We start from the raw sequence: 27,620 nt of genomic DNA on the forward strand, positions 1-27,620 counted from the left end.
TGGAGGCAGCTCTTTCTTGGCTAAACCAGAGCTGTTTCTGGTTTAGAAACTTTCACCAATTGCCAAACTTGCTTAGTGATCATATTGAAAACTTGAAATTGATCACAGTGTAAGTATTAATATTATGGAAATTAAAAAATCAGGGATTTTTTTTTCTTTCAGATAGCCACTTGCTAAATATTAACTGCACATCTTTGCTTCTGACTGTTGCTTGTCTTCCTTTTCAACAAAGAGGGACACAACCTCAGGCTTTGACAGTATCTAGTTAAATGAGAATGAAACATTATTTAAAATACTCATCTCACTGTGCTTCTGCTTGCTGTATCCCATACTCTCACCAGGTGGCTCAGAGGTAAAGAACCTGCCTGCCAGTGCAAGAGACTCAGGAGATGCAGGTTGGATCCCTGGGTTGGGAAGATTCCTTGGAGGAGGAAATGACAACCCACTCCAGTATTCTCCCCTGGAACATCCTATGGACAGAGGAGGCCAGTGGGCTACAGTCCATAAGGTCACAAGAGTTGGACATGGCTGAGCACACCATCATGGTGGAATGGCACTTATTTTTATGCCTTAGAGCTTTCGAAATTGAACATGGTCTTCCCCTCACAATTTGGCAGAGAAGAGGATGTCAATTTGACATGTAGTCTAGAGACCATAATTAAAATGACTTGGTGGGTAGCCAGAAGATACTATGGCCATGGATTAGATAATATGACAACAAATGATTTGAAAACTACCCTAGGTACTAATTCATTCACAAATCCTCTATTAGCGAATGGTTTTGTTCTTGTTCATTGATTGACTTAAATGACCCTTTATACTTACCCTCCCCTCTTTGGGTTATTCCTTTTTGATGTTTAGATGATGCTTCCTCCAGGAAGCCTTCTTTAAGGCAGTGAAGATGAGTGGCATACCCATCACTCTGTACTACCCTAACCTTTCTCAGACTTAATAGGATATTCTAAGTATTCATTTCTTAGTCTTTACCTTGGCTCTTGGCTTCCTGAAGTTAAGAATTCTGAGATGTTTGCTTCCCTTGCCTTCATGCCTGACCTACAGTATAAGCTCATCAAATATTTAGATAACAGGAGAAGGGATGTGGTAAGAAAGAATTCTAAAGTTAGATTACCTAGGTTCAAGCAGCTGTTTTCTCTTTACTGGAGGTGTTCTTTGGGCAAGTCGTATCATTACTCTGCACCTCAGCTTTGAATAAAACTTACTGTGGCTTGTAAGTACTGTGCCTTGTAACAAAATTTACAAGGCACAGTAAGTTTTCTCTAACTGTAAGATCTTGTATTAACAGATACTATTTGGGGCTATGCATATGTTCTTTATTGATTAATCCCTTTATTCTAACTAGTGAAGCTCTGCCATTGTATAAAACAGTTTCAGGGCCTCTTACTACTTTTTACCTGATTCTGATGAGTTCAGGGAGGGCAGCACTTGTGTCCCATCCCATCCTGAGTGGCTTGGTGGCAATCCACCTGCTTGGTGGCTTCCATCAAGGAAGTGTCTATTAGGACTTTAAATTGGGATTACACTGCTTTAATCCCAGAATCATTAACAACAGAGCAGATGCCAGAGAATACTTGCAGAGTATTTGGCACAATTTAAAAATAACTGTGCATTCTTAATCACTTTACCAAAATTATCGCTTTGAATCCTCAAAATAAACCAGCTAGGTAGACTAGCATTCTAGTTTTTTAATTTGTTTATTTTTAATTGATTCCCCAGTTATACAACTGGTGAAGGTGGCTCTCTGGCTGGAATTCAAACCCCAGGCTGGCTGGAGCTAGAGGAAACTACAACCATCTCATGGTTCTGCCTCTATGCGCTCAAGTCATCAGAGGATGGTCTACATGACTCTCGAGCTTTCAGGTATCGCTCAGCGTGAAGCAGGGTGTGTGTGGAGAGAAGTCTTTTTGCCCCTGAGAAGTGTTTAGGCTGACCCTCCATGAGTAAAATGAGTATTCCCTTCCATCCAATATGGTCCAGCTCTTATCTCGCCAGCATCACCCTCATCCACCCACATCTCACCTTAGGGAGGATTCTTGACTGCCTTTGTAACTCTCATACCTTTACCTTTCCTGCAGAAGTCACACAGTTTATTAATTCTGAGCTCCTTTGACTTTTCTTTTTTTCTAACTGAAGCTTTTCAAGGGCAGGGATGGTGTCAGGACTCCCTCCTCAGTCTGGCTCAGGAGAACAAGCATCGCAGTTTAGTGAGTGCTTCCTAGGTTCTGGGTGCTTCATGTGAGTCTTGTTTCTGAATCACCCTACTGCCTGGAAAGTAGGAATTCTTCTTACTGCCATTTTGCAGAAGAGAAAACAGAAGCTGAGAGAACTTAAGTAGTTCTTCCCATTATTACAGAGACAACAAGTCAGGTGAGCTGGGATTCAAGCCCAGGATTTTCTACCTGTAAAACAGACATTCTGGCAAGTAACACACTAATCTTGCATCCTTTTTCCTGCCCCGTGTTTAGGAGATTGCATGGCATGCGATGGGTGTGCTGTACATGCGAAGTATTTTAAGTTTAAACGCTATTTAAGTGGATTGACCGTTCAGAAAATTGTTGATATTGAAGGTATTTTTTTTTTTTATCAAGATCTTTCAACTTGTGTTTTAAATTCAAAGCCTGCAAAGGTCTGTTCTCAGATGGGATGAGAGAAGGTCTTCATGGAAATCTGCTAGACAGGAAGGCTGATCTCCCTGCTGGTACTTCAGTTTTAGGGAAAGTTGGGGGCCTTGTTCTGGACTCTCTTTGCTCTGAGTTGATTTCCTGTTGAAAGCTTTGCTTGCCTTTGGTTTACATTGCAACTGCCCTTTGCAGGGATTCTCCTGTGCCCTTATCAGGGTGGAGCCTCTTTTGAGGTACAAAGAGAGTCCCAGGGATGGAGCTGAGCCCAGGCAAAAAGTGACAAGCAGGGCTATTCTATTCACCATCTTGTTAGACAGGATCCTGCCTGTCTTTGCAGCAGGATCTGGATCTGCCCCTTACATCTGGCTTTGCTAAGACCACTCACTAGCTAAGCCAATGTTAAGGACTTTCTTGCTTTCCCATTCTGAGCCAGAATGGAGCCAGGGACACACAGGGGAAAGTTTCCCTTCCCCACTATGAATTCCCTGAGCCAAACTATTCCCCATGGTGTTCTGAGGAATTATTTTCCCATTTAATCTAATTCAACTAGACTTCTCTCTGGGATGTGTGGGGAACATTATTTCTTTAAAAATAATTTTTTTGAGAGGGAAGAAACACGTTTTGCCACACCGAAGGTAAGCAAAAAAAATGTATTTGACACCTTGGGTAATGGGGATTTTTTTTGTGCATCGCTTTCTGAAATCTCCTCAATTGAAAATTGTATTTTTACCATATTTCATTCCCAAAGGAGCTTTTCATAATTTAAATCTCCTGTTCAACTGTACATTTGGAATGGGAGCCTTGACACTGTCCTGATTATAACATACATGCTGGACGTTACAGAATTTCTCTCTGGGAGCATTCTAATTTTATTCACTCATTATTAGCATCCTGGCAGAGAATTGTATTCTGCAGCCTGAGCTGGACAATCCCTTCTGATGGGCTGTGGCAGCTAAGACGGTAACATTTGGTGCTATTTCCCTTCCTGTTCTCATTTGTAGCTTTTTTTTTTTTTTTTTAATTAACCACTGAAGCTAGTTTCTTCACATAGTGCAGCCCAAAGGGAACTAGAACTTCTCTTTAAACTGGAGGGTGGGGAAGGAGACAGAAGAGAAAGAAGAAAAGGAGGAAGAAATGAAGGAAGGAAGAAAGGCTTGCAATCTCTGCAAGAATGCAGGAAGGCTACGTTGGCCTACCCACACTTGCGTTATAACCAAAGACTGTGAGAAAAGAGAGTGAAAGTGATGGAGAGAGAAAAGGGAGGGAGGCATGAAAGAAAAAGGGAGGGAGAAAGTAGGAAGAAAAACCAGGAGGGAGATGCAAATTTCAGGGACTTGAAGCAGTTTTTGATAGGCAGCAGATAGCAGAGATTAACGTTGTGTTGCTGTGCTCAGTTGCTAAGTCCTGTCTATCACAGGCTCACATGCATGTGTGGTCAGTTGTGTCTTTGCTATCCAATGGACTGTAGCTCCAGGCTCCTCTGTGCCTGGTATTTACCAGGTAAGGATACAGGAGTGGGTTGCCATTTCCTCCTCCCAGGGGATTTCCCAACCACCGTCCCCCCCAAACCCGCCAGAGATCTAACCCATGTCTCTTGTGTCTCCTGCATTGGCAGGCAGGTTCTTCATCACTGCACCACCTGGGAAGCCAGCGAGAATTAATATGAATATCTGAAAGCTTACAGTATAAAAAGACCTGTGAGCCTACTTATTCTCAATCTATTTGGATCCACTTTCTTAATTCAAGGCTGTGGGAAATGTTCATTCACGTGCTTTTGAAAAGCAGTGAGTTTGTTTTAAAACCTGTTGGTGGTGGATCACTATATTTCTCCCTCCTTGTTTTTGCAGGAAATTTCAATGAGGACAGCCCATGGATCGTGGTCTTAGAAAAACTGCGTAGATGATGTCTGTTTCCTGTGCTGTAAACAGGTGGCAGGGCTGTAAGTAAATGCTCGGCACCGCATGATGAATTGGATGGCTGCAGACCGGAGGCAAAAAAAGTAATTGTCTCATTTTCGTGGTGATTTGCTTAACTGGTGGGACCATGCCAGAACGGCTAGCGGAAATGCTCTTGGATCTCTGGACTCCATTAATAATATTATGGATTACTCTTCCCCCTTGTATTTACTCGGCTCCGATGAATCAGTCTCCGGTTCTAATGAGTGGATCCCCATTGGAACTGAACAGGCTGAGTGAAGAACAGCGGATTTTGAATCGTTCCAAAAGAGGCTGGGTTTGGAATCAAATGTTTGTCTTGGAAGAGTTTTCTGGACCTGAACCGATCCTTGTTGGCCGGGTAAGCTTCGTTTTTAAGATCCCAATTTTGGGGTCCGTTACTGGTCTCTAGATCTTTAACATTAGGCTTGTCACAGTTGTTGCCGCACTTAGCTGTAAGTACTTTTGGCCAGATGGTTAGTTCATTTACCTCTTGGTTTCTTTAGGAATATGAATAATCCCGCAGTAACAGATTTAAATGCAGACAAACTGCTTTTCTCCGGAAAGCTCATCCTCCCCACCTCACCCACCCTCCCCATCTATTATATCATAGCTATAATAACGCTTGTGTAATGCATACACAAATAAGCATTCTCATCCTCACTTCATATAAAAAGTCTGTATGCCAAACCTCTTCTGTAGCTTACAGGACTTGGAAGATGTATGCATTTTTGCTCAGTTTGAATTGCTACCACCTGGATTCCTGAGATGTTATTTTGTCCCATTTTATTCTGAGGCCGTGTATCTCCAATTGCAGGTAGATTTTTCTCCTTTTTTGTTGTTATTCATTTGTTGTTTCAGTTATTAACCTAGGATGGAGAAAGGTAGATTCTTGGAGTGGGTGCTTAGCCGTGCCTTGTACTTACGGTCATTCAGTGACTGCAATAGGATACTGATTTATTCATTGTCAAGTGGAATCAAATGGATAGAATCGAAGTTTTGGTTTGGTGATGTGTGTGTGTTTGTGCATGTGTATGTGCACGTATGTGTTAGACTGGGTTTACATTTGTTTTGCTGTTAGCAAGTTAGACAGGTGTTCCTTGTTCTGATGATAGGCACTCCCTGATTTACACAGTCTCACTGTGGGTTGTTGAAGACTATACATGTTTTTTCCTCAGAATTATTCATAAACTTCTGTTAATTTGGGCACATACCATCATCGTAAGTAGAATTCCAATTATGAGCCTGCCAAGTACTGATTTTCCTGATAAGTCAGATTGAGAAGTGAATCATGCCAGTACTATGTGTTTCCCAAATGCAGTGATTAAAAAAAAAAAAAAGAATTAAATATTGAGCTTCAAGACTTGGTGTCTCACTGGAAACTTCTGATCCCATTTGTGCTTCCACCTCATTGTCTTGCAAAGCAGATTGAGCCTCCCAAGGATTATGTTTTTTCATTTCATGTAGTTTCACTTGGGCAAGGGAAATCTGGACGAGGTGGTATCAGGAATCATTTGGAGAACATGTATTATTGAGTCAAACACATTTTTAGGTGTATAGGGGCCTGTTGATGAGCAAACCAATGACTCCTGCCTTCAAGGAATTCGCATTCTGGTCAATATTGTTTTGTACTGAACACTATTATAAAAGCACTCTGTGGGCACAGTCCTGATTGATTCTAACAGTAGCTCCCTCCCCACCATGTATACATATAGGTGTTTATGTGTGCATATATACACATATACAAACAATATATGAATAAAATACATCTATGCTCCTTTATTTGTCAAAATACAAAAACGATTTTTTTGTATGCCTGATGCACACTCAGGTAGCAGAACTGACTGGAGGCTATTTATAGTCGTAATGCATCCCATTACTGTGACTTCATATATTTCCCTGCAGAAGTGTTGATGTGTTTGATTAGAGGCTACTGCCCCAGACTCTGCTGAAGGTTTTACTTATTATACAGTTTATTTACCTTAAAACGTTTCTAAATGTGAAAAGTTCTCATTTGCAAAGCATCTGGCCCAGTGGGTTTTACACAGGGGCTTCTTGACCACATTCTCTCTCTCTCTCTCTCTCTCTCTTTTTCTTTTTTTTTGGTGAGTGCAGAAATTGAGACTTGGATTAATAAAGCAAACCAAGATCGTAGCACTAGTAAATGATCTGAATCTGAATCAAGTTGGGGATTCCCAAGGCCGTAATTTTATCCACTGCATCCGATTACATCTTAGTGACTAGTTACCATGTATTTAAACCATAATTTACACTTAAGAATTATTGAGTATAGAATGCAGAGTTCTTAAATTCTTACTTTCTGGATATTCAGACTTCTTATCCAGCCCTCTGACAATGCATTTTCACGCCGTTGGAAATTCTGGATATACAATACATGCACACATAGATAATTGATGGATATTTTCTGCCTGTTTTCTGTTAGTTAACTCTATGGAGGTCTATCACACGTTGATGTCTTCTGTGATATAAACAAACTTGCTATCCCCAGAAGAACTTTACATTTTTACCTGAGTATAAAAAGTAATTAAATTGGGATTTGTTTTGGAGTCAGGATCTAATGACTAATTTTACCTCCCTTGTTTAAATGTAGCAATTGAGAGAAAGGCAAACAATGCAGTGTTTACTATCCTTTTGTGACATAATAGTACATGAGAGGAGAAGGAAATGGCAACCCACTCCAGTATTCTTGCCTGCAGAATCCCGTGGACAGAGGAAGCTGGTGGGCTGCTGTTCATAGGGTCGCACAGAGTTGGACACGACTGAGATGACTTAGCATGTATGCATGCATTGGAGAAGGAAATGGCAACCACTCCAGTTCTTGCCTGGAGAATCCCAGCGACAGAGGAGCCTGGTGGGCTGCTGTCTATGGGGTCTCACAGAGTTGGACACGACTGAAGCCACTTAGCAGAAGCAGCAGCAGCAGCAGTGCTTGAGAAATTCATGCTTCTTCCAAGGACAGAAATGCTGCTAGTAAACCCTAGGATTTTTTTTTTTTTTTTTTTGGCGGTGTTGCACAGCATGTGGGATCTTAGTTCCCTGACCAGGGATCAAACCTGCACCCTCTGCATCGCAGGCACAAAATCTCACCCACTGGACTGCCAGGGAAGTCCCGAACCCTAGGATTTTGAAATGGCCAAGATGATTCTGATCCTTGATGAACTCCTCTTGCTCTGATCCTGGACATGGCCAGTTCCTAAATGACTGAGTTAATCCTCTTTTCTGAGGAACTTTCCCTGCAAACATTTCCAGTCATGTATATTTCCCCTTAAAGAAAATTGCTCCTGAGTTGTTATGGCTTAGCCTTTGAGGGACCTAGGTTGTAGCAGAGCCCAAAAATGCATTGCAGGTGACTGCTGCAGGTGGTGAGCAGGCTGCGTGTGGGGATGATCCATATCGGGGTGCCCGCCGGTGCCTTATACCGTTTTGTCTCTGTGAGCGCTCTTCCACGTCTGGCTCTGAACCGCTTCATCGCTGAGCTTCTCCCCGGGAGCTGGCTGAGAAGCGCCATTACTCAGGAGCATGCCTGCTCTTTCAAAGACCCTCCTGCAAGTCACCGAAGGGGGAGCCTCGGGCTCCGCAGATGAGTTCAAGCTCACGGGCAGAGTCAGTTTTGGAGTGATTGGCTCTCCAGAGTTTCACATACACCCTCGCATCCTTCATTTCTGTTTTCACTCTATCGGTAGGCAGCTGGATGCAGAGAAAAAACGAAGTCTTAGAGCTGGACTCTGCGGAGGTTTGAGTATTGGCTTTGCCACTTTCTGGATATTTACCCTAGGAAAGTAACCAAGCTCCTCAAGGGTTAGCCAGATAAGGTAAATACAAGTAGATAAGAACGACTAGAATAAGGCATGCATAGTGCCTGCACATATTGTAGTCATGATTGTATTCTTACATGTGTTTGTGTGTGTGTGTGTAGTTGGAGTGATGGACAAAGAAAGCACAGCTACATCACTAGGTGAGCGCAGGACTCTGGGAGCCTAATGAGGGGCCCTTTCAATGAGCCCAGGTTGCTTAGGATGAAGGTGATGGTTGATATTTCCATGTGTCTTGAAGGGTAACTGTCTTTTAGCTTAATGGTGTGGGCTGGAGTAGCAAGTTAGGAGCCTCTGCCGGGTGGAAAGATTTATGCAACATCATGGGAATAGGGTGGGACGACTGAGGGTCCCTTCAATCAGAAGCAGCATAAGCCTATATATGTCCCATTGAATTAAAAGGAAGTTGAATTTTGTATTCTTACAGAACCTTCTCTGCCCCATTCTGTCTAAAATAAAACTGTCCCACTTCTGATATTTCAAACCCTTAACTATGCTTTATTTTTATTCCTTCCTGAAGACCACTATCTCACGTCTCCAAACTTCATCTTGTTTCTGATATGTCACCTACTAGAATGTAAGTTCTACAAAGAAAAGGATTTGTCTTCTTTGTTCTTTACTGAATATCCCCAGAACCTGGAACTCTGCCTGTGTATGGGGATAGCTCGTAAATATTTTGCATGAATAAGTGAATGAATAATTCACCTAAAAATGGAGGAATTTATAAAATAAGATAAATCACCTTTAGTATCAATAGTATTTTTCAGTTAAGAGACAATACATTGCTTTCATGTTCTCCACTTTTGTTGGGATTTTAGGGACTTGCTAGGTAATTTAAACATTGTTTCTAGGCATTGATTTTAAAAGTCTTTCTCTGAAATAGCAATAGTGATAAGAATCTCTGGTGGCTTCGGTGGTAAAGAATTCACCTGCGTTGCAGGAGACATGAGTTTGATCCCTGGGTGGAGACGATCCCCTGGAGTAGGAAATGGCAACCCGCTCCAGTATTCTTGCCTGGGATATCCCATGGACATAGGAGCCTGGCGGTCTGCACTCCCTGGTGTGGCAAAGGGTTGGAAATAACTTAGCAACTAAGTAACAATAACAAATTTGTTAAAACAAGTCGTTTCATGAAGACTGCAGACTCTTCTCTCTGGAGGTTGTCCCCTGTAGCATGAAGCAGTGCAGCCTGGAAATTCCATTATCTTCCAATTCATGTAGAAATTTATGTCACAAACTAGACCAAAAATCTTTCTGAATATCTGAAAAAACAAATAACAGCCAAACTGACTCCACTCCTGCCTCCAGCTCTCTGTGGAGTAAGGTAGTTCAGAGCCTATTGGTATACACATAAATACTTTGATTTCTATACTGCCCAGAACCTCCTGTGTTGACTTTCTCTGCCAGTTCTGGAAGAGAATAATGTGGTACACCCTTCACCCTATATTCTCATTTTTTCTGGTCTTAGAAAAGAAAGATGGAAAACCTATGGTGGTTTTTCATAAGTCTTGTAACTGAGACAAAAATATCACCCTTGGGATGAAATGTGCATGGATTCTTTAAGCTGGGCTGCTTGATGCCATCCTGAAAGCTCTTGCCTGTGAGTCAGGAGGGTGATTGATTAGATCATTCCGCAAATATTTATTGAGCAGCTACTATCTCCTAAGTGTTCTTATCTATGGATTCTTAGCTCTGAGCAAACATAGATCCATGCCCTCTATCAGAATGGGCTACTAGGGGGAGACAGATGTTAAGAAAACAATCACAAAAACATATGTCAGGTTAAAACTGAGGTCAGTACTCTGGTGTGGAAGCCCATACAGATGAAGCTATTCTGTTTGGTGGGATGATGGAAGCTTCCCTAAAGGTTGCCATAACTAGGGGAACCAGGGTGCAGAGCTGAAAAAGACAACATTTGACACAGAAGACATTGTATACGCACAAGGCCATTTAAGGAGCTGAGACTGGGTCTGGGTAACTGGGAGACAGAGAGCTTGTGTTGAAATCTTTGGAATTAGGTAGAAAGATGAGCAAGAATCTCTTGGAGATCTGGCTTCTGTCTTTTCCCCCATCTGTTCTAAAGGAGCTGGTAGAGAAAGCCATGCAACACTTCTCAGGTTCAATTTCCTCACTTGTAATTTGTATAGTGGATTATGGAATTATATTTAAGTTACAAATCCCCATGGAACAGGAAAAGAAAGCAATATAAAAAATGTGTGCAACATCTATCGATTTTTGGCCCAAGTTCCTTGAGCTCTTGTTCTGTGGTTCTGCGATCCACTGTTCCTCAGACTGCTTTTATTTTTGGGGAAAAAATTATGGTTTGCTTTCCAGGTGGTCAGAGATCTCTCCTAAATCCTCTTTCTTACATAAACTCCTCAGCTCTCTTTCCTTCCTTTTCCCCTCCTACCTGGATTTCTGAGCAACTCCTTATTTGGATATAACTCTCATTGGTGATGCCACGTCTATTTATAATTCTCTCCCTCCAAGGCACTGACTCATTTTCTCTCTTTAAAATTGACCTTCTAACCTTCCCTCTTCGCCGTAACTTGGAAATCGTTTGGGTGGTGTTTAGTATGAAGGACACGGGATGCTAAATAATTACACTGTATTACAGTTTACGGTGTCAGCGGCTGGTGAGAAAATTGCACTTGACATGCCATTATTTTTGCTGGCCGTTTGCATGTTAAGGGCATGGGTTGCGCAGCCGCAGCCAAATTGTATCTTCGGCCTTGCGAGAACAATTCACTGTCAGTTTTGTGAAGCTCCCGCCTACTCAGATAGAGCCTTGTGCACCAGTAATTTGGCAGGAATGCAAGTCAGCATCGCACGTCTCAATCTGGCCAAACAACAAAGGTTGTCTGCCTTTTGCCCAATGTCCTGACTTACAAATAACAGGCATCCCAGGGCTGTTGGAAATCTTTTGGTGCTGATATGAAAAAAAAACTGGAATAGTATTAGTCATGTGTGTTAGCCGAAACCCTCAACACACACACATGCACACACATATGCACACACACATGTGCACACTGTCTATTAGCTGACTTTCTCCATGAGTAAAATCCCAAGTCATCTCCTAATTCTTTCTCTTGGTAGCCCCGAGACTTTCACTCTATTTTCTTTTCTTTTTTCCCACTTCTGCTACAAAAGCAGCTGGAGGGAAAAGGCGCACAGCCTCTCTTGGGCACAGCAAATTGTATCTTTGCTCCTTACCAAGGGGCCAGGTAAGAGTGTGTGCAATCTGCTCGTCTCTGTAGATGTCTTGAAAAATAAATTCATGCAGACTTCTTACAAGAAGAGTCTTCTACATTTTATTGGTCTTCTTTAAGAGTCTTCTCATTGAGACACATTCTTTTCCCACTTGAAGCAAAATACTAGTAAGTCTATGTTTATGGCTGAAAAAGCCAGATTAAGTAACCCTATTTTATGAATAAATGGCATCGAGGTAGTCAATGTGGGGAAAAAAAAAAAAAAAAAAGAAAGCAAACAGAGTTGATACCTACCACTAATGTAAGGCCAAAGCTCAGAGAGAAGAATTGGGCAGACATAGAGGCTGAACAATTGGGAAGGTTTTCCTTTTGTGTTTACACAGCAGAGTAGTATGAATCATACCAAAATGGTTAAAATGTAGAACATGGGAACATGATTACCACTGAGTAAATATCAGAAGCTAGATATAAAATGTGTGGAGAATATAATTCAAAATATATGTGATATGAATAGAGTACCTGTATCTAATAGATTATCTATTATGATATGTATGGGTACATAAGATAATATAAGATAATATAATCAAACATTAAAAAAAAAGTCAATTTCTGTGTACCTATCAGTCTGATCAACCATATTCAACAGTTTTCATACAAAGTCAATACTTTTGATTTTAAAACCTATTGTAAGGAGAATCCTAATTGTATCTGTAAACACCACCCATTATTTCTGATATAAAAATTTGCCTAATTGAAAACAGCATAATTACAAAAATCACAAATGTATGATTCTATTTAATGAGTAAATAATAATCATGTAACCTATTAAAAACAAAATGGATTAATTCCTGACATTAATTCCTATTAATAACTGTGTTAGTTGCTAAGTCATGTCAAACTCTTTGCGACCCCCTGGACTATAGTCCACCAGGCTTTTCTGCCCATGGAATTCTCCAGGCAAGAATACTGGAGTGGGTTGCCATTCCCTTCTCTAGGTGATCTTCCCAACCCAGGGATTGAACTCGGGTCTCTTACATTGCTGGAGGATTCTTTACTGTCTGAATCACCAGGGAAGCCCCATTAATAACTGTACCACAGATCAATAAAGGGAAATATACCAATAGACTAAAACATTTTTTCTTCAGTACATGTGGTTGGATTATCTTTTTCTTTTATTAATTTTCCTACATTTTATTTTGTAAGCTATTACTACATTTTAAAACATAGCAAAATGAGAGAAAAATAAATGACAGTGTTATATTCCTCAGTTTTTTAAAAAAAAACAATGCCATCTATTCATAGTAAATTCTTGGAGACCATGATTTAATGTGAAACTCATTTGGTAAGTAGGATCTTTTTTTTTTCCTAAACCATACCTTTTTAAACTCTTGGAAATTCAATCTCATCGATTAATAAATTAAAGTGCCAGCAATATTTAATCATTTTTATGAAATGATAAAGAGAGAAAGAACAGTCACTGCCTTGCTGTTCTGCTGAGTGAATGTTAAATAAGTTTCATTTCCCTGGAACAGACCACATATTAATGAAAAATGAAGATTTTGGATTTGGCCTTCAAATGCGAAACTATCTTATGAAGATTTTGTATTTGACCTCAAAGGTGGGAACTATCTTTGGAGTCTTTAAGTAATGTAGTCAGCCTGCATGTTGCTTGTAACCTTTCAATAAATGAGAATAGCCTAGAAATGTTATTTATGATTCTATGTTATTTAAGAAAGATAAGAGTTTTATAGGATTTACAGGATCTCATTTGGCTTGGCCAGACATGTTTTCTACATAGCAATTTCTTTAACATTTCAGCATTTTTCATCTGTATATATTATTTCCATTATAGTTAACTTACATTCACCCTTTACCTGTGTATGTTCTTGCGAAATGCTGGGCTTGATGAAGCATGAGCTGGAATCAAGATTGTTGGGAAAAATATCAACAACCTCAGATATGTAGATGACACCACCCTTATGGAGGAGAGCAAAGAGGAACTAAAGAGCCTCTTGATGAAGGTGAAAGAGGAGAGTGAAAAAGTTGGCTTAAAACTCAACATTCAGAAAACTAAGATCATGGCATCGGTCCTGTCACTTCATGGCAAGTAGATGGGGAAACAGTCGCTGACTTTATTTTTGGGGGCTCCAAAATCACTGCGGATGGTGACTGCAGCCATGAAATTAAAAGACACTTTCTCCTTGGAGGAAAAGCTATGGCAAACCTAGTCAGTGTATTAAGCAGGGACATCACTTTGCTGACAAAGGTCCATGTAGTCAAAGCTATAGTTTTTCCAGTAGTCAGGTCTGGATGTGAGAATTGGACCTTATAGAAGGCTGAGTGCCAAAGAATAGATGCTTTCAAACCATGGTGCTGGAGAAGACTCTTGAAAGTCCTTTGGACTGCAAGGAGATCCAACCAGTCCATCCTAAAGGAAATCAACCCTGAATATTCATTGGAAGGACTGATGCTGAAGCTGAAGCTCCAACACTTTGGCCAGCCCCTGATGCTGGGAAAGATTGAAGGCAGGAGGAGAAGGGGACAACAGAAGATGAGATGGTTGGGTGACATCACCGACTCAGTGGACATGAGTCTGAGCAAACTCTGGGAGATAGTGAAGGACAAGGAAGCCCGGGATGCTGCAGTCCATGGGTTGCAGAGTTGGACACAACTGAGTGACTGAACAACAACAACACACACACACACACACTCACTCCTTGGCATAATTTGATTATGTATATTCCTGTTTCTAACTGAGACCTTGAATATTTTGAAATATATTAATATGACACTGCTGTCAATATTCAAATATCTGACTAGTTCATTAAAGTAGGGATATGCTTTTTCATCAGCACCAGCTGCCTCACTCACATTTCAAAACATTTAGAACTCATTTTAGACATCATAACTAGGAGGAGAACTAAAGCACCCTTCATTACTCAAAGTGAGGGTCTGCTGATCAACAGCAGCATCTTCACCTGAGAGCTCCTTCGAAATGTAGAATTTCATTCTTACTGAGTCAGAATCTGCATTTTCACAATAAACCCTGGGGAACTCATATGCCCAAGAAAGGATTAAAATGAAAACTTGTTTTTGAAGAAATCAATCCATCATCAATCAATTAATCCAGGGACAGTGCAAGTCATGGTTTTTGCTATCTGTAGACAAAGTAAATTTTGAATACAACTCAATCAAAGAAAAGTCTTGGAGCTGGTACTGGCAAGAGCTCTCGGCATGGTTGTGGGCAGCAGCCTCAATCTTGTGTGGTAGGTGTTGAACATAGCAGGCTGTAGTGTCAGTTTGCAGATGGGGCTCCACTATACTGCAGGTGACAGCCCAGGAGGTCACTGCCCTGGAACCCCCGTCCCCATTCCGCCACGCTGGATTAGGAACTTTTTCCTGCTCAGATGTGTGGGCTTCTTTTTTCTCCGGCATTATTTACCACAATGTAGTAGATGTGCTCTGAAATCTGCAAGAGCATCAGATGTCACAAAGGTCACTGGGCTTCCATGGGAGACGATAGTGGAATCCATGTGAACCAGCAGGGCCGAGGAATATTGGGGGAACAGTAGAGAATAAAATACTGAATACCTATCTCTATTTCTCTCTAATCTTATCTGGCTGTGTTGCATAGATTTTTTTTTTTTTCCCTTTAAATGTATAGTTGAGATTGTGAACTTGATGACATTGGCCAGAGGCATCTTAATTCTATTGACTGTTTACTGTGTGGTAGATACTTTATGACATTTTCTCGTTCAGTCCTCATGTCAACCCCCTGATGAAGCTACCATTATTCCCATGTCCACACCTGGAGAGAGTCACTGAAGGGAAGAGTCATTTGCGTTAGAGTTTACCAAGTTAGACAAACAGTGTACAAGTGATAAAGCCGGGAATCAGACCTGGGCATGGTGATCTTAGAACTTGTTTCTGTAATCTTGGAAACACATCGCCACATTTGAACCTCATATTAGAGGGGCTTGATGTGCTAGGCCGCCACCCTAATTGGCAGATGAGAAAAGTGAGGCTCACTGGGGTTAATCAAGGTACGGTCTCAAGACTAGATATAAAAGGTTTGTTGTTTGTTATTTAGTCGCTAAGTAGTGCCTGACTGTTTTGTGACTTGTGAACTCTAGCCTGCCAGGCTCCACTGCCCATGGGATTTCCCAGGCAAGAATTTCCCCACTGAATCAGCCATGGATATACATGTGTTCCCCATCCTCAACCTTCCTCCCACCTCCCTCCCCATCCCATCCCTCTGTGTCATCCCAGTGCACCAGCCCTGAGCACCCTGCCTCATACATTGAACCTGGACTGGCGATCTCTTTCACATATGATAATATACATGTTTCAATGCTATTCTCTCATGTGGACATATGGCAAAACCACCACAATATTGTAAAGTAGTTAGCCTCCAATTAAAATTAAAAAAAAATTTCCCACTGGAATGGGTTGCCATCTCTTTCTCAAGGGGATCTTCCTGACCCAGGGGTCAAACCCATGTCTCTTGCGTTGGCAGGTGGGTTCTTTACCACTGAGCCACCTGGGAAGCCTGTTTAAAACGTTTGCTGCTGCTGCTGCTAAGTTGCTTCAGTTGTGTCCGACTCTGTGCGACCCCATAGACGGCAGCCCACCAGGCTCCCCCGTCCCTGGGATTCTCCAGGCAAGAACACTGGAGTGGGTTGCCTTTCCTTCTCCAATGCATGAAAGTGAAAAGTGAAAGTGAAGTCTCTCAGTCGTGTCCAACTCTGAATCAGCCAGGCTCCTCTGTCCATGGGATTTTCAAGGCAAGAGTACTGGAGTGGGTTGCCATTGCCTTCTCCATTAAAACATTTAGTAAGATGTATTTTTGAAACAGATCACCAGCCCAGGTTGAATGCATAAGACAAGTGCTCGGGGCTGGTGCACTGGGAAGACACAGAGGGATGGGGTGGGGGGAGGTGGGAGGGGGGATCGGAATGGGGAATACATGTAAATCAATGGCTGATTCATGCCAACGTATGGCAAAAACCACTACAATATTGTAAAGTAATTAGCCTCCAACTAATGAAAATAAATGGGAAAAGAAAAAAAACATTTAGTAAGATGTAAATAGACATTTAGAGATTTCTATTCAATTGCAAAGCCGCTACACCTTTTTCTTTGCAAATCTCTCTCTATGCATTGGAAGTAAGAGACAGGAGTGAATACAAACCTCTTGAGAGAAGGAAAAAATATATCCTTGAGGCTAATGCGAGTGGTGCCTCTGTTTTATTTCCTTTATGGAGAGAGAAACTGCCTCAGCCTGGGCCTATGCAGGGATGGTACCATGTACATGTACAAAGTGATTTGTGGGTTTTTCTCCAAATGTAGGGGCCAGCCCAGTATCTGTTTTTTTTTGGCTCTGTGATTTACAGATACACTTTAACATGATCATGATGATAAAATAGAAGAAAAAATGATGGAGTAGTAGGAGGAGAAGAATAGTTTTATTGAGTCTTTAAGACATCTTACTTTGTGCATTAAATATATTTAAAGACGTAGTTGTCTCCATTTTGCAGATAAGACAATTGAGACGTTGGAACTGAAGTGAATTCTCATTGGTTAGGTGACTATGGTGAAATGATTCTTGCTGTTTTCTGAATTGGGCAAAGTTCTTAAGTACTCCAGAGCTGTATCATTAAGTTAGTTCTCTGGAAGCTTTGCCACAACTGGGCAGTTTTCTGTGTGCGTTTTTGAACTGAGAATTGCCAGAACAGTAGAAAGAAGAGTAGAATAGATGAATGGAATGGAAAAGAGAATCTTGCACGCATAGATAGGAGTTATAGAAGACAGAAGAATTGTACCTTCCAGTTGCTTGAACTAATTGTGCTAATACTGAATAATTTAGTAACAATTCCCTGTGTACTTGGAAACTGGTGGACGGTACTCCGGAGGATCCGTGGGTGGGATCTGTAATTCACTTAGCTCTCTTCCTGACCTCCCCTCTCTCCATTTGCCTTTTGCAACTCCAAGAATCTCTTTCCAAATGAACTTGTGCTTTTCTGTTTCATCTCTTCCTTGCTAGCTCTTATCACAGTGACCTTCCTCTGGACACTTCTGGTCATGTCCTTTGCTACGGGTGCACTTTGACCACTGAGAATAACCCCCTCATGCCTTTAGCAGATTCTGTGAGGAAAAGTAATTTGCTGAAAGAGCAAACATGGCTATTAAAAATGACCAAATCCTGTAACTCCTCCAAGCAAAGCCAGACTCCCCAGCCAGTCAAAGGCTTTATTTAGAATGTGGCAGGTTTATTTATAGTAGAGTTTTCATTGCTTTTATTTTTTTATGTGCTTCTGGGAACCCAAAAGTATAAATGAATTTCTCATTGCAGTTTGCCTTTTGTGTATTTGTGTGTGTGTGTGCAGGCATGTGCATTGTCCTGTTATTTTTCCTTTTAGAGCAGTGTTATTTTGGCAGGGCTCATGCTCGGAATATGACCCTGACTTTGCAGGGACATTTGTAAGCAGCCTTGTGTAGTCTTTTCAGGAATCATTAGACATTTGCAAGGTTGGTTCTATTGATTACAGCTTCTGTTCTCCTCATCTTCTCCTCTGCCTTAGATTCATGCTGTAAACATCTTTTTGTTTGTTTTTTAATAGCTGAAACCAAATTCCACATCCGAACCAAACTATTGGGAATGCGTTTCAGTGTTCCTAGTTTTTCCTTCATCTCATGAGTGGAAGGAAAGATACAAGTTGCAGTGGAAAGACCAAACAAGAAACATAGAGCACACCTGCCCTAACACATAAGTACACACACACAGAGAATGGGGTGATGAGACAGGGTCAAAGAGATGCAAAGAACAGGACCAAGCAGCACATGGACAGTAACAGAGAAAGCCTCAATTATAGACAGAGTCACATAACTGTTGCAACATAAGAGAGGAGCCTATATACAGAAAACATACACTGATAGACAGTGAGCGACCATCACAGAAACAGAGAATCCAAAACCGTGAGGAAGAAAAGTGAGACTTGGTGAGGATGAAGATTGAGAGAGGGAGGGGAGCAGGGTGGTGGAGATAGGAGGACAGTGTGCGCGTGTGCAGAAAAAAGCCATCCGGAGAGGATCTGGGGGCCGCCTAGACAGCATATTAAAAAGCAGGGACGTTACTTTGCCCACAAAGGTCCATCTGGTCAAGGCTATGGTTTTTCCAGTGGTCACGTATGGATGTGAGAGTTGGACTGTGAAGAAGGCTGAGCGCTGAAGAATTGATGCTTTTGAACTGTGGTGTTGGAGAAGACTCTTGAGAGTCCCTCGGACTGCAAGGAGATCCAACCAGTCCTTCCTAAAGGACATCAGTCCTGGGTGATCATTGGAAGGACTGATGCGGAAGCTGAAACTCCAATACTTTGGCCACCTGATGGGAAGAGCTGACTCATTGGAAAAGACCCTGATGCTGGCAGGGATTGGGGGCAGGAGGAGAAGGGGACGACAGAGGAGGAGATGGCTGGATGGCATCACCGACTCGATGGACATGAGTTTGAGTAAACTCCGGGAGTTGGTGATGGACAGGGAGGCCTGGCATGCTGCAATTCATGGGGTTGGAAAGAGTCGGACACGAGTGAGCGACTGAACTGAACTGAACTGAAGTGGTTTTCACTGGCCCCAGGCTAATTTCTTTCAGCCCCTGGACAGATGGGCTTATGCGTACTTTTATGGCATTTCTGATCACATGGGTCTGGTTTTTTGAAAACAAATGCATTTTGATTCTGACACATGGCATTTGCTGAATAACTGTGGCTGGCAGGACTGGGTCTGAAGTCAGAACAATTTGAGTGAACCAACAGACATGATAATCTTTCTTCTAAACTTTGCCTGAGACCCAGTTTTGTCTTTTAAAAGTATACATGTTCTAGCATTGCTGCTAGAGACTAAATCAAGGGATTTTAACCTCAAATTAGCTATGGAACATAATTTAATAATGAGTCTTTAAGTGAAATCATCGTGTCATCCATACTAGGAATCACAGCTGCTGCTGCTAAATCACGTCAGTCGTATCCGACCCTGTGTGACCCCGTAGACAGCAGCCCACCAACCTCCCCCGTCCCTGGGATTCTCCAGGCAAGAACACTGGAGTGGGTTGCCATTTCCTTCTCTAATGCATGAAAGTGAAAAGTGAAAGTGAAGTCGCTCAGTCGTGTCTGACTCAGTGACCCCATGGACTGCAGCCCACCAGGCTCCTCCATCCATGGGATTTTCCAGGCAAGAGCACTGGAGTGGGGTGCCATTGCCTTCTCCAAGGAATCACAGCAGTAGCTTATAAAACAAATGGGAAAGAGGGAAAGGATTACCAGTAAGCCTTTGTACAATTTATATTTTCTAAAGCTTTCTAAAATTATAGAATGGGCTTTTAAAACATTGAAAGAAATATACCATTTTGTTAGAATTCTTATTTCCAGTATATAAACAATTTAATTTTTGCAGCTAATTTTATTTTATTATTTTTATTTTTAAAAAATTATTATTATCACTATTTTTGACCACGTGCACAGCACATGGGATCTCAGTTCCCTGACCAGGGATCGAACCTGTGCCCCCTGCCTTGGAAGTTCAGAGTTGTAACCACTGGACTGCCAGCGAAGTCCTGAGTAATTTTAAATAACCTAAAATGGCCATAAAGAAGGCTGAGGTGATTTTCTGTTTTTTACACTTTGCAAATATATTTGACTAATTATATGTTGAAAGTTGAAGATTACGTATAGGTCGGACCAAGGGAAGTAACAGTTTCTAAGTGCCTAGTCCTCCCAGGATGTACAAAATCTTATTTAGCCTTCACTTGAACCTTGTTAGGGAGGGGACTGTTAACATCACCTTTATGCCTCCTTTAACCGATAAAGAATTTTAGGTTTGTAGAGATTTAGTCACTGTCCTAGAATGGCCAAGAAAGTGGGGAATGGGGAATAGAATGCAGAACCAGCTGAATCCAAAATCTGCGCTTCTTTCTGCCTACACTGCTCTGCCTCCTCTCTAACTTTATTTGGTTCTTCCATATGTTTCCTTGCACATGGATATGTTCTTACAGAATAGGGAAAAAGTTCTTACTTTTACACAACACAATTAGCTCTTCCAAATATTTTTTCTTGATTATCCCAGCAACCCAGGGAGCCAAGAAGGATAACTGGGGTGGTGTTCAGCCCACGCTGGAAATGCTGCAAAGTGAAATCTCTGGCACTTTGCTCAGTGTTTGCTCCAATCAGAGCAGGACTCTGCCTGCTCATGGTCCTCTGAGAGGTTTGCTCTGTGGTGGGTACTAAGTCACTTCAGTCGTGTCCAACTCTTTGTGACCCTATGGTCTGTAACCTTCCAAGCTCCTCTGTCCCTGAGGATCCTTCAAGAATACTGTGGTGGGTTGCCATGCCCTCCTCCTGGGGCTCTTCCTGACCCAGGGATCGAACCTGCGTCTCTTACATCTCCTGCATTGGCAGGCGGGTTCCTTACCACTAGCGCCACCCGGGAAGCCCTTGCCTTATGGTAATTCCTCTCCATCAAGAAGTGTGTTGAGGTTACTGCACTGCAACTGCACCACCAACTTAAGTAAGACTCGGGCTCCTAAATCCTGCAGCCTGCCACTGCTGAGAGCTAGCAAAGGCCTGGGTGGGATATTTTAAAAGTATCCCTTCCCATCACCTGGTTTTTGTGGTCTCCTTTAAATCTAAGAACTGTGCTTTCTGCCTACTAACACTGCCAAATGCATACTGACAACGTGGATTCATCATAGTCATCCTCCCAGGGGATGTTACTGAATGAGGCTGTGAAAAGCCCACACTGCCTTAGCTTCACATTGTCCAAGGTTGTGTTTCTTTCTACAGCCTGGCATCCCAAGTTCCCAATGATGCGTAGTCCAGGCTAGGAAACCGTGAATGCAAGAAGATTAGAGAATTCCTTTGTTAACATTTGAGGAAGATCACTGCAATCAGATCTTTTTAAAAAATTATTCACCAGGCTTCCATTTGGGTGGGACCAGGTCTGTGCCACTTGGTAATTCAAGCCCTGGAATCCATTTTCATCCCATGGCCTGGCAGAGAAGCTTTGTTACATTTACAGGGAAAAGCAGCATGCCTGGAGACTGCTACCTGAAATGTGATAAGGAAGGGAAAGTCTGTGTTTGTAGGCTCCTCTCTCCTGAGAGAACTTTTGAGTTATCTCAAGAACAGATTCCCTACTTTGGATTTGGAGACTTCTAAGAGACTTTGCAAATGCAGAATCGTCTAGTCCTGCTGCTCTATATGCACCGCACAGTTCTGACTTCTTCTTTTGAATTTTATTAAAGTGTCAGCACAAGGAAAACTCTTCTAACATGGTCAGGGCAGGGGTTGAATTTAGGTTCCATTCTGCCTCCCCTGAAAGCTAAGCATTAATGTGAAAGTGTTAGTCCCTCAGTTGCGTCCAGTGCTTTGCGATGCCATGGACTGTAGCCCACCAGACTCCTCTGGCCATGGGATTTCCCAGGCAAGAATACTGGAGTGGGTTGCCATTCCCATCTCTAGAGGATCTTTCTAGCCCAGGGATCGAACCAGGTCTCCTTCATTGCAGGCAGATACTTTACCGTCTGAGCCACCTATACAAATTTTCATTTGAACCTCCTTCCTGTTAAAGGATGTGCATTTTCTATTTTACAGTTTACTATTTAAGGTATATTGTTGCAAGCAAACCATAGATTTGGGTTTACAGCTATAGAAGCAAAATAGCCTTGTATGAACAGAGAAACACACTTAACACAAAATTAGGGAATAATGTTTAGTACAATTTCTGAAACCATTAGCAAGTTTTCAATACAACCTGTATTCTTTTTCTGTTGTTATAACCACAGTGGCTAGCCTGTTGTCTTGTATTTATCCCCTATGATGAATAGCTTATTCGGTTCACCGTAGCCCGCGTCACCTACACTGACCTCTCTTGGTCAAAAGTACAGACTCCTGGCATTTTCCTGGTGGTCCAATGACTAAGACTCCGCACTCTCAATGCAAGGGGCCTAGGTTTGATAACCTGGTCAGGAAACTAGATCCCACATGCCGCAACTAATTATGGCACAACTAAAAAGATCCTGCATGCCGCAACACAGATTGAAGATCTGAGGAGCCTCAGCTAGGCCCCGCACAGCCAAATCAATCAATCAATCAAATGAATATTTAAAGAAAAGAAAGTACAGGCTCCTTACCTTTTAAATGACAACTGTGGTAGCCTGGAGTATTGTGGTAGGAGTTCCTCTCTGAAGTTAGACAATGCTGGATTTTAAATCTTGTCAAAACAGCCCTACACAGCAGCTTGTGACCTTGTATGTCGTTTAATCTTGTTGAACTTCAGTTTCTTCATCTAGAAAATTAACTTGAAGGACTTACTTTCCTCTAGGACCCCCCAAACAATATGAAAGCTTCATTCACTTAGAGGGGACTAAATGATGTCATAGTAGTTGGTTCTGTTTTAAGTAGCCTACACCTTGGACTTTACTTGTCTTTAGTTAAAATTTTCTTCTGATTGTTATTCCCTAGAAATTATGAGGCCCCTATGTTCCGTGGCCATACGTTACTCATCTGGAAATTGACATGGATGACTTCAGGGCTCTCTTGGGCCCTCTGAAACCCAGCATTCTGTTTCTATATAATTCTGAGTCATCTAAACAAATATAACATTGAGTGTAAGGAAGGACTAAATCTCGTGGAATAGAAGGAGCCGGTCCTGGTTTAACATGAGTGCTTTGTTTTCTGAAGGCATGGAGCAAAGTACCTGCTTAATTGTGACTCTCTATTTGATATCAGGAAGGAGAAGAAAATTCAGAATCAAATAATGGATATCCACATTCCATACTGATAAGCACACATTTCCAGTGCTTCAAAATGTCACAGTACAAACACACTGCAAAAACCTGAAGGTCAAGTGAGAGGGTGGGCTGAAGACATTAACCAGCTTTCAGCTTCCACCACTTATTAAGGAGTGATGTTGAACATACTGAGTTCTGCTTTGATATAGACCACCCAAAGACAAAGACTGGTTAGAGAGACTATTTTCTTTTGAGCTGATAGGGATAAAAATGATTCTCTGAAAAAAAAATACAATCAGGCATTATGAAGTATTCTTGGCATATACATATAGAATCACCGTCATCATAATAATATAAATTACAATGAAATATTAAATTTGTAATACCTGGCAAGGAGATTGCATGAAAAGAACATTATTAAAACATACTTGATAAAAGCTGTAACATTGCAGTAACAGTGCTATTAAATTGCTATTTTTTGTGTGGGCAAATTTTCAAAAGAGCTTGATTTTCAAGTTCTTGAACAAGCAAAAAACATTCTATTATTTTAGTATCTGAAATTCACTGAAATAGAAGCTAATCTTCAATGGCACACTTTATAAATATTGAAGAGAAGGAAACTTTAGATTCATAATTACTTATGCATTTTACACCGCTTCCACTCATGCATACCACCAAAATCTCACACCTACTCAGATAAACAATTATTAACTTTCCTACTAATGGATAATTATTGTGCTGAATGTTTCTGATAAGTTTGTTTTTAGATACAGTGATGGTTAAATCTATTACCTAAGATGAGTTAGTTGTATTATCTTATAAATTCACCTCAGTTTTGTAACTAACTTTGTTTTTGTGAAAATGAGATGTTTTACAAGAAGTTCATCTTAGACTATATTGTATCACAAGTATTACAGTTTCCATCCTATAGAGCTCTCAAAGAAAATAGGAAATCTCATTGTTATTAATCCTAATACCGAGGACTAACATTTCGAACACTTTTTGCTAGCACTAGAATAAACACTATGGCCTATCATTTAATGTTCACAAAATCCATATGAGGTCCATCCTGTAATACCTTTCAGTCTGCAGACACAAACAGACTTCATGAGGTTATATAATTTGTGTGAAGTCAGGCAGCTGAATGTTGCTGAATCACATCGCAGACATAAATACATTTACTATCAAATTTTGCCCTTGAACTTTCCTAATATATAATCTCCCATAAAATAGTTGAAATTCTTGGATAAAGTATTCACATTTCATCAAGCACAAACATACATAGAATTTAGAAACTAATGTGATGTTCCACAGATTTATTTACTTTTTCTTTTCAAAATCAATACAATTGATTAATGTGTTATTCTGAAGTGCTGACAAATTATTGGGTAAAAGTAGATTAATATATTTATTCAGTAGTATTTATTGGGAACATACTATGTGCCTTTACTGAGATGATTAAGACAAAGGCAATGACTGCGTATTGTTTTCATACCCAAGCTGATATGTCCAGTGCATAGAGAGCCCAAACGACCCAAAAGGTCAGAGTTTGGAGCAGAAAGAGGATTATCACAAGGGTCAGGCATGGATAACAGGCAGCTTGTGCACAAAAGACCCAACTCCCCAGTGATTTTCAGGCTAAGGTCTTTAAAGACAGTGTTAGGAGAGAGGGTTTTAAGATGTGTGATCAGCTCATGAACCTTCTGAGTGGTTGATGCTGAAGTAACAGGGTGATTTCTAGTTCCGACCAGTCTGGGGTCTAGGTGGTCATTTAGTCATGTGGTCACCATTGTCCATCTGGGGGCAGACGGGTCTTAGTTTTCATAGAACAACTCAAAAATATGCATCAGATTCTCCTTTCTACCCCTTCAGGAGGAGCTAGGCGTCCTGTGATTCTTGTATCCTAATCATTGACCTTGAACCTGTTCTTTGGAACTCAGGGAAAGCCTACAAAATAAGCCTTTTTTTTTTTCCTACAAACAAGAAACAGGGGACATGGAAAAGCTTTTGTATCCAGGAGGGCCCTGCAGGGTCCTGCTCTGATTCAGGATGACATCAACATTCACTTTGAAGAAAACAAGGTAGAAATATTCAGAAGTGGGCTATTCACTCTTAAAAACAATTTTACCTTTTTTTTTTTTTTTTTGCTATCATATCTATAGCATTGCTACCAGTTCACATACGTTATCCAGATTTCACATCACTCCTGGAAAGGAATGAGCAATCAAACCAGCTTGCAGTAGGAGGAATTTCTCTCCTGGCTCTTAGCACATAGCTTGAAGCTAGTGCAACTTCCTAGGCAGGAAGAGAGAGGATCACTATGTAAATCATTATTCCTGACAAGTTAAGCCTCCAGTCAAAAGCAGAATATATAGTTTGTGTATTTACCTCAGGCTATTTGTCTCCATGGGGTAACTATTTGAGATGAAATACTTACAGCAGGTTAATACACACACACACACACACACACACACATACACACACAGAGTATTATGCTCATGTCGCCCTGGATTAACTGAATTCCAAGGCTTAAATTATCCCCTGGACTATTTAAAAAAAATAATTTTATCTACTTTTAGCGGTCCTAGGTCTTTGTTGCTGTGTGGGTTTTTCTCTAGCTGCAGCGAGTGGGTCTATTCCCCATTGGCGGTGCACAGGCTTCTATTGAAGGGGCTTCTCTCGTGGCGGAGCACCGGTTCCCGGGCACAGTCTTCAGCAGCGGTGGCTCCAGGGCTCTGGAGCCAGGCTCAATCGTTGCGGTGCACAGACTTTGTCGCTCTGCGCCTGTGGGATCTTCCCAGGCTGAGGATCCAACCTGTGTCTCCTGCCTTGGCAGGTGGATTCTTTAGCCCTGAGCCACCAGGGAAGCCCTCCCCTGGACTCGTGATAACCCATCTCTCCATCCTAACCCAGATATCCCAAGTAAGTGAGATAAAGTGAAAATTCTGTCCAGAATGAGTTATTATTAGACAAACTCTTTACGTATTAAGTGTAGAGTGGGATGTGGGAAATTATCTAAATTTATCTTTTCAAGCCCTTCCCCATAGGGTCGAGGGTGGTCAAGTCTATTTTTCCACTTAACTTTGTCTGTTTTATTCAAACTGAGTTTTTTTTCCCTAAATTTCAAAACTGAACAGATTATTCCCCTGCACTTAAAATTTCTGCGTTTCTGTTACCTATGTAGTTGACCCCTAAAAATCTCCCTAGTCTCAGTGAACAGCAGTTAACCATCATGTGACGCTAGGGGACTCGTTCAAACTTTAATATTGAAAACATTAAATGAGTTGATAGGAAATAAATAGCACTTAGCATAAGGCACAGTATTGCTCTGTAAATTGTTAATTGTACCAATGGCAATGAAAATATCTACTTTTTTTTTCCATTTATTTTTATTAGTTGGAGGCTAATTACTTTACATCATTGCAGTGGTTTTTGTCATACATTGAAATGAATTAGCCATGGATTTACATGTAAAATAACTACTTTAAAAAATTGTTTTACTTCGGCCGCACGAAGTCTTCCTTGTGATGTGGTGGCTTCTCTTGCTGCAGCACATGGACTTCTTGTTGCAGTGTGTGAATTTCTCTTACTGCGGAGCACGGTCTCTAGAGTGTGCAGACTCTAGAGGTTGCACTGTGCAAGCTTAGGTGCTCTGGGGCATGTGGGATCAGAGCTTCCCAACCAGGGACTGAACCTGTGCCGCCTGCATCGGAAGGCAGATTATTAACCACTGGACTATCAGGGAAGTCCTGAAAATAGTAACTATTATTCATCAACAAATAACTGTCACTACTGGTGTTAAACTACTGCTGCTAAAAACACCACAGAATTTGTCTACAGATGAGAAAAAAATATGTTAACTTTTCTCAGCAGTCATGTAAGGACTGAGCTCAGAGAAATGAGAAAGAACTTCAGTTAAGATTTCAGTTAAAGGCTTTATCTCGCCTCCGTACGGATATGTCCACTGTAACATCTCTCTATTCAGTTTTTGGCAGATTGTGGCTTCACAGTAAATGTTTGTTAATTGAGATATCTGTGTATCATTTTTGTTAGAACTTAACAAAACCACCTAACAATAGTGGGTACTAAATATAAGCACATTCTCTTTTCTTCTAGTTTTTTCTCTTGCATTTTGAAAAGCAATCTACTCTGAAGAGGCACAGCAGGTGCTGTCTTAAGCCATGTGTTTCCCAGATAAGGAAGGAATTCTTTATGTTTTTTTT

At 41.2% G+C, this 27,620-nt stretch overlaps 1 protein-coding gene across 1 annotated transcript in view; it reads left to right on the forward strand.

Moving 5' to 3' along the window:
* The window catches only part of CDH8 (cadherin 8), a 390,162-nt gene that overhangs the window by 10,682 nt on the left and 351,860 nt on the right, over window positions 1–27,620 (forward strand). Inside the window, exon 2 of the mRNA XM_020902626.2 lies at window positions 4,487–4,934. Within this exon, the coding sequence (XP_020758285.1) occupies window positions 4,683–4,934 (252 nt within the window). The 5' untranslated portion in view covers window positions 4,487–4,682. The remainder of the gene's footprint in view (window positions 1–4,486; window positions 4,935–27,620) is intronic.

The sequence above is a fragment of the Odocoileus virginianus genome, chromosome 20, assembly GCF_023699985.2.
Source record: "Odocoileus virginianus isolate 20LAN1187 ecotype Illinois chromosome 20, Ovbor_1.2, whole genome shotgun sequence".
Classification (NCBI taxonomy): Eukaryota; Metazoa; Chordata; class Mammalia; order Artiodactyla; family Cervidae; genus Odocoileus; species Odocoileus virginianus.